Below are 11,882 nucleotides of genomic sequence, written 5' to 3'. Positions count from 1 at the left end.
CTTCCAGGGACCTCCGGCCAGGGAAAAAAAAGTACAACATAAAAAAGTAGATTAAAAAAAAAAAAAAGTAGATAAGAAAATAAACGATACAAACGAGACGCCATGAAAATGGTGAGATCAAATTTTCATGGGTTTTAAATCATGCCTGGAGTTTAATTTAGGCTCTAAGTGGCGGTAAAGTCGCCAATAAATCGACGCTTGCCGTTGACTCACTTAGCAGAGCCATAAAAATATATATATATATATATATATATATATATATATATATATATATATATATATATATATATATATATATATATATATATATATATATATATATATATATATATATATATATAAACGTACCTTAGACTGCCGTGCGAAGCTCAAGGAATGACGAGAAATGCTACACTACATACCACCATACCTGCATACGCATACATACATACGAAAAACATACTAGCATACAGCCTACCGCCAAACCCAAACCCAAACCCTAAACGTAAACAAGCCTACAAACCAACACATACTAACATACATAAATAAACTTTCGTATTGCTAAATAAACTATAACATCTACAAATTTTTGTACTTTCATCACAAGAAGATCACAACAAACACAAAAATTAAATATACAAAGTTAAGTATTGCTATATATCATGGATTCTGTAAAAGTCGATTCGCAAATGGTGACAGGGAGAGTGGTGTTGAATAAGAAGAACGTGTTGGATGTTACTGACATAGGTGAATCGGTTCTTGACCGAGTGTATGAGTTGTTTCGCTAAAACGTCTCTATTCAACTCATTAGCGCGGTTCATCCAGATAACGAGTCCTCCGGTACACTTTCGTTTTTTCCAACGTTATATTTCATGAAAACCTAGCGAGAAATATTATCTTGAATTTGAGCGATTTGTACAGTGATATTTTTGTGAAGTGGCCAAGATAAATAAATTTTGTTATATACTCCGTATTATGTTTAAGAATATAAATAAATGTGATCTTTAAGAATAGTTGGGTAATCTGGCAGGGCATGGCAAAATCACAATTATCATATTCATATTAACTATGATAACTCTTGTGACCCGACCATCTATCAAAAACTATATGATAGATGAGCACTTATAAGTAAATTAAAACATTAAAACTAAATCATTTATGTTACTAGTACTCAAAGAAATGTTTTAGATTGTGTAGATTTGATGCTAGCATTATATTGTAAAGGGGAAAGGGATATTGGTTGTATAAATACCCTCTCACCCTCATTGTTAGGATTGATGACGCTAGCTATGTTCAAGAGAGTATTGTAGAATTAGAGTTCATTTGTACATTCACTCCCTCTCTCTAGGATTATCACCATCTTAGATCTACTTTGGATTCAATCACCAAAATCATTAATCATGTGAATTCAATGCAATAACATGTGTTATCAGAGCTAAAGAGATCAATCTCACTGATCTTTAGCATCATATTTGACACCAAATTCATAGATTCATCAATTCTTAGATTTTTCTAGGGTTTCATTCAAGTTTTCATCAAAATCGAGTTCAATTCAGTAATCTAGAGCTTAACAGTCGGATTTGTAATGTAGCTGTGTTCTAGTATACCCGTGTTAGCTTCGTGAATCACCTAAACTGATTTACAAACAACAAATCGAATGAATCATCGAGTCAAAGTTTTAAAAAAGTCAAACTGTTTTGGAGCGTTTTTGATTTACTGTTTATCAATCAATTATTGCAGATAGTTTTAGGATCATCTAGTTGTTATTCCTACCAAGTTCCTGGTCCTAATTCGATCAATTAATACGATTTTTATTATAATCATAGTATACCAAGTTTTCATGTTATGTTATTTTATTCTTAGAGAAAATTCAAAAGTTAAAGTAAGAAGAATTTGCAAATAGCAAAATGAACTCAAAAACATCTAGACATCCACAAACTATATATCATTATCATTATATATAACCAAAAATGGTCCAAAAGGGTTTATGGTATAGAGGTATTGAGATAACTCAACTTTGAAGTTGTTATTTTGAGTCCGTCGTAGACAATTTAATGAGTGTGTGTTTGCTGTTAAATAAAAAAAAACTAGAAGTACATAAAAACATCTTGCTATACAACCCAAAATTATTTTTTCATTTACGTTATTGAAGATGAATAGGTGCTCTATTTTTGAGTTAACAACCAGCGTTGAGTTAGAGCCTAAATTGAATTCCAGACAAGATTTAAAACCCATGAAAATTTGATTCTACTATTTTCATGGCGTCTCAATTTTATTTTTAATTTTATTTACTATTTTTTTTAAAAAAATTCCCTACTTATTGGCCGGAGGTCCACTCGGAAGCAATCTCTTTATCCGTCGAATAGAGAGAGGGATGACTTTCTCCACTTTTGAGAGTGTTCTACTCTGGGTGGAGAAATGACTTGTTTTTATTCTCAGATAGGGGAAGGATTGTCTACATCTCACCTCCTTCATACACCACTCATGTGGTATTGGGTTTTGTTGCTGTTGTTGTTGTTGTTGTTGTTGTTGTTGTTGTTATTGAAGATGAATGCTAGTCACATTTTTTTATAGACAAGAAATATTTTACTATTTAATTTAATATGCAACGATCACCTCTAACGTACAATATGCTTTTTTAACTAGTCGGTTTTTTCCTGTAATAGGGAAAGGAAAGATAGGAAATGCAGCCATCTTAGAAGACTGGATTACTACAACAAGCAACCCTCTTACAATCAGTGACATCACATATAATATTAGTTTTGATTGGAATGAAAAAATAGGACTTCCAGGAGCTTTTTTGGTCAAAAATGATCACCACAGTGAATTCTTTCTCAAGACTCTGACCCTCGACAACGTTCCCGGTCATGGTCAAGTCCATTTCGTTTGTAACTCGTGGGTTTATCCTTCTAAACGTTACACACATGATCGCATATTCTTCGCCAATAAGGTAGATTAGTAGCCTTTTTCGTTTGCCTTAACTTTATAACAAACGATCTTATAAAAGAAGCAGTTTAGATTAATTAAGTCGTAATACATATTTTTGTAGGCGTATTTGCCTGGTGAGACTCCTGAATTACTACGTTCGTATAGGGAAGAAGAATTGGTTATATTAAGAGGCGATGGATCCGGGGAGCTTCAAGAATGGGACAGGGTCTATGATTACGCATTTTACAACGATTTAGGAAATCCTGAAAACGTGGACTAAGGAAGACCAGTTCTTGGAGGGTCTTCAACGTACCCGTATCCGCGTAGAGGAAGAACTGGGAGACCATACACCAAAGCAGGTTATTTAAGCTACTTTTACTTTTTCGTATATGAGGGTTGTTTGTTTATAGGCAAAATTATGTCATTTATCCTTTGGTCAAAGCTTCATAGATGGACCTCTATATATATATATATATATATATATATATATATATATATATATATATATATATATATATATAGGGGCAGGATCAATGGGGAAGTAATCAATCGGGGGAAGCAAAAAAAAAAAAATTTCGTTTTTTTTTTTGAATTTTTTTTTCTGGCATCAAGATCACACGAAAATATGAACATTTAGAAGAGACACTTCGTGATGAATGTTATTATTTAGGCGGAAAAACGATCGACAAAAATAACATTCAAGATAATATTGTTCGTGAAGAACATGAACGTTTTTTTTTCATGTTTTGTGAAGTAAAATTTAGCCCGATTTAGAGTTTAGAGTTTAGGGTTTAGGGTTTAGGGTTTGGTGTTTTGGGTTTATTTCATAAACCCAAAACACCAAACCCTAAACCCTAAACTCTAAACCGTCCGTGTTAAAAACTCAATCTAAATCCTAAATCTAAACCCTAAATCTAAACCCTAAACCCTAAATTTCTAAACCCTAATATCTAAACCCTATAAACGCTAATATCTAAACCCTAATATCTAAACCCCAATAGCTAAAACCTCAAAATACGCTCGAAAAACACGATAATTGTTATATATTACTTCTTCGAGCGTTTTTCCGCCAAAATAAAAACATTTATCACAAAGTGTCTCTACTAAATGTTCATATTTTCATCTCATCTATAATGTTCGTGAACAAAGTTTTTTCAAAAAACGAAAAAAAAAAAAAGTTTTTGCTTCCCTCCGCTTCCCCCCGAATGGTTACTTCCCTCTTGATCCTACCACTATATATATATATATATATATATATATATATATATATATATATATATATATATATATATATATATATATAGGGGCAGGATCAATGGGGAAGTAACCAATCGGGGGGAAGCGGGGGGAAGCAAATTTTTTTTTTCCGTCTTTTTTGAATTTTTTTTTCCGGCATCAAGATCACACGAAAATATGAACATTTAGAAGAGACACTTCGTGATGAATATTATTATTTAGGCGGGAAAACGATCGACAAAAATAACATTCAAGATAATATTGTTCGTGAAGAACATGAACGTTTTTTTTCATGTTTTGTGAAGTAAAATTTAGCCCGATTTAGAGTTTAGGGTTTAGTGTTTTGGGTTTATTCCATAAACCCAAAACACCAAACCCTAAACCCTAAACCCTAAACCCAAAACTCTAAACCGTTCGTGTTAAAAACTCAATCTAAATCCTAAATCTAAACCCTAAATCTAAACCCTAAACCCTAAATTTCTAAACCCTATAAACCCTAATATCTAAACCCTAATATATAAACCCCAATAGCTAAAACCTCAAAATACGCTCGAAAAACACGATAATTGTTATATATTACTTCTTCGGCGTTTTCCCGCCAAAATAAAAACATTTATCACAAAGTGTCTCTACTAAATGTTCATATTTTCATCTCATCTATAATGGTCGTGAACAAAGTTTTTTCAAAAAACGAAAAAAAAAAAAAGTTTTTGCTTCCCCCGCTTCCCCCCGAATAGTTACTTCCCTCTTGATCCTATCACTATATATATATATATATATATATATATATATATATATATATATATATATATATATATATATATATATATATATATATATATATATATATTGACGTAGATGACACTAATGTTCCAAATTGTTGAGTCGTTAGTCCCTGAAGGTAACAGACGTTAGTTCCTCACTCTTAGTGTGCATCATGTGAGATGCACACGAGAGTTGTTTTGTCTTTTTACTAATTAGGTTTGCAAATGAACGAATAGGGTTGGATCCATTTTAATAGACTTCAATATTAAAATGACAAATCAGCCCTCGTGTGCACCTCACATGATGGAAACTAATGATAAAGAACTACGTTGTTACCTTTAGCGACCGACACAACAATTTGAAACATTAGTCATCCACGTCAAAAAAATACTTTAGGTGCATTCACGAAACTTTGAACAAATATTAAGGACCAATGGCGTAATTTTGTCTTGTTTATATAACTATTTTATGACAGTTATCGATTGTTACAGATCCTAAAACTGAGTCTTCTTGAGAGCTTTAGCATATATGTTCCAAGAGACGAACGACTTGGACACATGAAGGTTTCGGACCTCCTTGCTTATAATTTGAGATCCATTAGTCAATTCCTTGTTTCGGAACTTCATGGTCTAACTGACAACACTCCTACTGAATTTGACTCTTTCGAAGATCTGTTGAAGCTTTACGAAGGAGGAATCAAGATACCAGAACCGTTACTTGAAGAAATTCGGACTCACGTTCCTTTTGAGTTGAAACAGATGGTGCTGGCTATACAAAGTTCCCCATGCCAAAAGTTATCGAAGGTACCAAATCGATAATAACTCAATGTCATATTTCCTCCATGCTTAAAAGCAAATAGTAATTGTTATTACTTTCTACTCATATCTCATCAGGAGATAAATCTGCGTGGAGGACCGACGCAGAGTTTGCAAGAGAAATGTTAGCGGGTGCTAACCCCGTTAGCGTTCGTCTTCTCAAGGTGTATATATAGCTTTTTAGTATTACTCAAAGTTAACTTTAATTTTTTACCATGTCTGTTCACTTTTATATACAGGAATTTCCTCCTACAAGCACACTAGACGTCAAAATCTATGGTAACCAAAACAGTTCAATCAGATCCTACCACATTGAGAAGAATCTTGATGGTTTAGAGATAGAAGAGGTAACTTGAACTTAAACCTGGTGTCTGCTTTTATTAGCTAGTTAACTAGGAGGGGATAAATATAGTAAGTTTATACCAAGGCCTTTGGGGGTGTAAACGAACTTCAAAACTATGTTTAAGGTCGAACTCAAGCTCGTTTTATAAGCTCGGCTCGGATCGAACTTTTAGCGATTCGAGTTCGAGTAGCTCCCTAAAGCCAACTCGTTTACACCCTTAGAGGTAACTCATCAACCTTGTAGTTGTAGTCAGTGGCGGAACATAGTGTTACTCGAAGGGGGTATCCGCCCCACCTAGATTTAACGGAACAAAAATTTGTACACTAAATTTTTTTTTTACCAATAAATAAGGTTTTTTTTAGTGTTTACCCCTACTGACAATGGAAAATCTATTAAATTTTTGGCCCGCCCCATCTGTATCCGGGTTCAAGTTCCGCCACTGGTTGTTGTGAGTTCAAGTTATGTGGTAGACTATTCGAGGTGTGTGCGTTACTAAGTTTGTTTGGTCATGCAGGCAGTTAAGTCAAACAAACTATTTATACTGGACCACCATGATGCACTGATGCCATATGTGAGGCAAATAAATGCAACTTCCAACAAGATTTATGCCACACGAACTTTGCTACTTTTGCAACAAGATGGAACCCTAAAGCCACTAGCAATTGAGTTAAGTTCGCCTCATCCATCAGGAGATCAATTTGGCGCCATTAGTAAAGTTTACACTCCAGCTGAACATGGACTCGAAAGCTCCATTTGGCAGCTAGCGAAAGCATATGTAGCAGTGAACTACTCGGGGGTCCATCAGCTTATAAATCACTGGTAAAAACTCCTCAACAGGCATTTTATTTTACTTGAGAAAAAGAATGAACACTGTTATACGTATCATTCTATTTGTGTTTTACAGGTTGAACACACATGCTGTTATTGAGCCATTTGTGATTGCAACACATAGGCAACTAAGTGTGATCCATCCAATCCATAAACTACTTCATCCTCATTTTCGTGATACGATGAACTTTAACGCCTTAGCAAGACAACTCCTGCTTAATGGTGGAGGTTTAATTGAGCAAGTCTTCTTCCCAGGGAAATATGTAATGGAGATGACATCCTTCATATACAAAGATTGGGTGTTCACTGACCATGCACTCCCTGTTGATCTTGTCAAAAGGTATATGTAATCATAATATAATTAAAAAATAATTAAATTTAATACAACAAGCAATCGTTGTGAACATCATTAGTCTTGTAGCTAATATGATGTACTGATACTTCAAATAAATAGGGGAATGGCAATTGAGGATTTAAGTTCTCCAAATGGGATTCGTTTGATGATTAAGGATTACCCATATGCTGTTGATGGTCTCGATATTTGGTTTGCTATCAAGACATGGGTTGAGGATTATTGTACCTTCTACTACAAGAACGATGAAATGGTTCAACGTGACACAGAACTCCAATCATGGTGGAAGGAAATTCGAGAAGTGGGACATGGTGACAAGAAAGACGAGACATGGTGGCCAAAAATGAATGCGTGTCAAGAATTAATGGATTCTTGCACTACAATTATATGGGTGGCTTCTGCACTTCATGCAGCACTAAACTTTGGGCAATACTCTTATGCAGGATATCTTCCTAATCGTCCAACTTTAAGTCGACATTTTATGCCTGAACCAAACACTCCAGTGTATGAAGAACTTAAAGAGAGTCCAGATAAGGTTTTCCTGAAAACAATCACTGCTCAAACTCAAGCACTTATTAATATATCTTTTATAGAGATTTTGTCAAGGCATACATCAGATGAGCTTTACCTTGGGCAAAGACAGTGCCCCGAGTGGACAATGGATTCAGAACCATTAAAGGCATTTGAGAAATTTGGCAAGAAGCTTAGTGACATCGAATGTAAAATAGTACAAAGGAACACGAATGAAAGTTTGAAAAATAGGGTTGGAACAGTTGAAGTACCTTATACCCTTCTGTACCCATCCAGCAAAGAAGGACTTACAGGAATGGGAATCCCAAATAGTGTGTCAATGTGAAGAAGCACTTCAATATTCTTATATATATTTTTCTGTTTATACATATTGTTTACCTTCGACCTAATAACAAAATTTGTTTGTTGTCTGTAAGTATCTTTTGTCATGTAAGTCGCGGTGTTTTTTTTTGTGAACTAATGATGGAATTTGTTGCTTGTACAATTTGTCTATGACAAAAATTTAGTTGTTGTGAAGTTTTATCTCTTTTGTAATGAAATTGTCAGCCTTATTTGAAGTCAAATGTTATATTTCCTAGCCTAGAAGCAATAATCATTGTTGATTCTACTTAACTAATGCAATGTCTGCAACTAAAGCTAGAGCGCGTGTAATTTCGTTAATGGTGTGACTTTTGACATTAATCACCAAAAGAAAGTGTGCCCTGCATGATCTAATAAACTTGTCAATTGAGTTGTGTTATAACTGTGTGTTGGTAATATCTGCCTAAAGATTCAATATCCAAATAAAACATAATCAAGATCCTCCTATTCAAGTACCCCAATTCTCAAACCAACTTTATCATACATGGAAAATAAAGAAATTGTCATGTTATACGATGCAAAGATGAAAATTAGAAGTAAGATACTGTTAAGGTTATTTATACTTAAAGGTAGATGCTTTAGCACACATATACATTATATTTCAGGAGGGTTCATATCATCTCAATTTGCCCACACAGGCACATACAAATATTATTCTTGATTATTTAAAGGATTAATTGCATAAAGAGTGACCACATATTATTCTAATATCGACTTTGAGTAATCAAATCTCTTCCAAAATCTAATTTGCAAAACCATCTATTCACCCATGAAAACCTTTCGACTTTCTCAAATTCTTTACTTCATGCTTACTTACAATATTGCCATCAAGTGACTGGTTTCATGAATTACCTTAAATCGATATTTATGAAATTCGAGACGTTTTGGTTATCAGACACAGTTGATTACCTGAAGTAAATTTTTGAACAAAGGTGGTTACTTTTTTTATGCAATTAACCCTGACTATACGACTTAGATAAATTACATACCCTGCAAACAAGCTTTACCACATCTTCATCTGATTATACAAATTGTGCGAGTGTGTGACCAAATCATGCCAACCCCATCTGCCTCTCCCACGTTATATCCTCTGAAAACTCCGTTAACGCAGCACGAGGATCACCATTCGATAAAGATAAGTAGTACTGCGCAGTACCATCGTCAACGTGCATGCTTCTTTTCAATGAGTCAAGTATCCTTTTTTTCCCTCGTTCAGACGTCACACTATTTAACATTTTAGTTACCACACTGTCGGGCGCACCTTCCAGATACAATACCGCAACTTCTCTCTTAGCATGAGCATCCAATTCAATATAACACGTGCCATCAATGAGAATGTCTGGTTTGCTTACGGGGATTAACAATCTGTCCCTTGAGTGTATCCCATGGTCACTCATCATGTTGTTCAACCGTTTAATGTCCGTAACCTATTGAAAAAAACATAGTCAATGACCAAATATCTCCACTACCAAATTAGCAGTCAAAAAGTAAAAAGCCTGTAACCAAAAAACCTAGACACTGCCCATTGGCAGGGCAGCTTAAGATCAGGCTGCAAGCAAGCTCGATCCCAAAAGAAATTAATATAGATCGAACTCTGGTCGATAAACTCGAATATTTATAGCTTTTTATAACAAAATTAATCTCAAATATGTACAGAGATGAAATTTAATAATAATAATCATCTTAAAGAAATGTACTAATAGACTACTAGTAAATTAAATTAAATTTAAATCACTACATGAAAATAAGCAATAAAACCTTTTAATAAAATCAATCAGTGCTACAATTCAAACAATACACTCAAAGAATAGTTATTAACTAACTTATCATCAAATCACTGATTTATAGGCTCCAAATTACCATCAATTATTATAAATTGAATTTATGTCTAATAATTCACAAGCACAAATACTCAAACACGTTAATTAAACGAATCATCATCATCAATCAATTAACAAATAGTAACATAGAAAAATGAACAGAATGTTACCTGAACGGAATACTTAACGGCAAGGCTAGCAACAGTATCAGCACGAACCAATCGATGCGAAATCGCAAACCGATTTAAACTATTATCTCTCCAAAACGCACCAGAAGTTGGACTACCGATCAAATGTTTCAATTTCCAAGGAGCCGAAAAGGCGGTTACCTGAATTTCCCTATCAGAGGCCACTGAACTCCATAACCTACATACACAAGCAGATCGTGCTATATCTATAGCCGGAAGCTTCTCGAAGATCGTACGGAGGATATCCTTACAAATTAAAGCTGCGAAATTAGAATTCATCGGAGATATAGTTGTGCTTGAATCGTTGATTGTAGACGTTGATTCCATGAATGATGATGACGGTGACGGTGATGGTGATAATTGGTTGAGTGGTTGTAAGATATCTTCTTCTTCGGAACAACATCCCATTTTTTCTAATTGAATTGAGGTACTTGAGTTACGTGGATAGTTATTTTACCTTGTACTGCATTTTTGTTAACCAGTCCTTCAACTTACACCTACTTGTCATATTTTGTTCTTTCGTGATAAGTTGTTCGCAATGTACTAGCTCGATTTTGTATGAACTTGATTCGAGCGTTCAAGTCCGAGTTTGAACTTATTTTGAAGCTCCTTTATTAAACGAATCTGAGTTTAAACTTTATATCTCAAATTTAAACAAGCTAGCGAACCTAGACGAGCTTTTGATTTTTAAACACCAATTTTTTCTTGAACATATTTTATTATATGTGAATAAATAATACAAAAACTATAAATGTGAAAAATATAAAATTATGTAATTAATGAGTTAAGCTCGAGCTTATAAAATATAAAACGAGCCGAACTTGAGCTTAAATTATTAGACTCGAATCGAACCTAGCTTGACCTCAAGTTCTATCAAATTTAAACGAGCCAAACTCGAGCTCGACCCGACTCTTGTACACTCATAGGTAGACTAAAATACTACTCTCTTGTTCCTAAACTATTCTTATTTTTTAATAAAGTCCCAAGTTGTTGTTTACTTTTTAAAATAAAGAAGATAAAAATGTAAAATTTTGATATCCTAACGTATTAAAGTAAGACAAAAAAATGAAAAAAAAAGAAAGATAAAATAATACTAAAGTTTAGTGTAATAACTATTTTTTTAAGTGTATTTTTGTGTCACCACAATAAAATTAGGATGCAGGGATTAAATTGATCCGTTGCCAACCTACCTTATAACCAGTGGTATCCCTGTGATACTAATTTTATTCGTTCTTTTTTAAGTATTTCAAATTGTGTAAGACATCATCAAATTTAACTATATGATATCATATGTCTAAAAGTATTAAGGTTTTTAGAGGTACACAACCACTAAAGTACTATTTGAATATAATTAGCTTTAAAAAAAAATCGAAATCTATATCTAACTAAATTTTGACTCCCATTATCATAAATTAGCTAATTAATCTCATTTATTTACTTATGATGATTTTTACCCATCTTACACACTTAACCACATGGTAAATCTCTTTTTTTTTCTTTCTTAATTTTAATGTCTATTTATGCCTTCACATAAGTCATGAATGACTGAATGTTATGGAATATAAAAAGAATACACAACTAAATAAATAACCTTTCATTTTCTTAATTTAAAACATTGTTGTAACTCTCCAATGTAATTAAGGCTGAGAAGTTTTGTTAATTCACATCACATCAACCAATATATATATGACACTATATGGAAGGATGGCTCAAAGAAATTTTTTTTATACCGACGAA

At 33.6% G+C, this 11,882-nt stretch overlaps 1 protein-coding gene and 1 pseudogene across 1 annotated transcript; one reads left to right on the top strand and one right to left on the bottom strand.

Annotated features, from left to right (window-relative positions):
• The first annotated feature begins 668 nt into the window (after positions 1-668).
• Positions 669-8,102, top strand: LOC139890790 (probable linoleate 9S-lipoxygenase 5; annotated as a pseudogene).
• Positions 8,103-9,025: 923 nt separating this feature from the next.
• LOC139890789 (F-box protein At1g55000) lies at positions 9,026-10,556 on the bottom strand. The gene is made up of 2 exons (XM_071873703.1): positions 10,128-10,556; positions 9,026-9,564 (listed from the first exon to the last, which is right to left on the bottom strand). Exons 1-2 carry the CDS (start codon positions 10,551-10,553, stop codon positions 9,190-9,192), a joined length of 801 nt encoding a protein of 266 aa, XP_071729804.1. The 5' UTR covers positions 10,554-10,556; the 3' UTR covers positions 9,026-9,189.
• Between the last annotated feature and the right edge of the window lie 1,326 nt (positions 10,557-11,882).

This window comes from Rutidosis leptorrhynchoides, chromosome 2 (assembly GCF_046630445.1).
Source record: "Rutidosis leptorrhynchoides isolate AG116_Rl617_1_P2 chromosome 2, CSIRO_AGI_Rlap_v1, whole genome shotgun sequence".
Lineage (NCBI taxonomy): Eukaryota > Viridiplantae > Streptophyta > Magnoliopsida > Asterales > Asteraceae > Rutidosis > Rutidosis leptorrhynchoides.
Note: the sequence above shows the minus strand (reverse complement) of the source record. Positions and strands in the feature narration are given on the sequence as shown.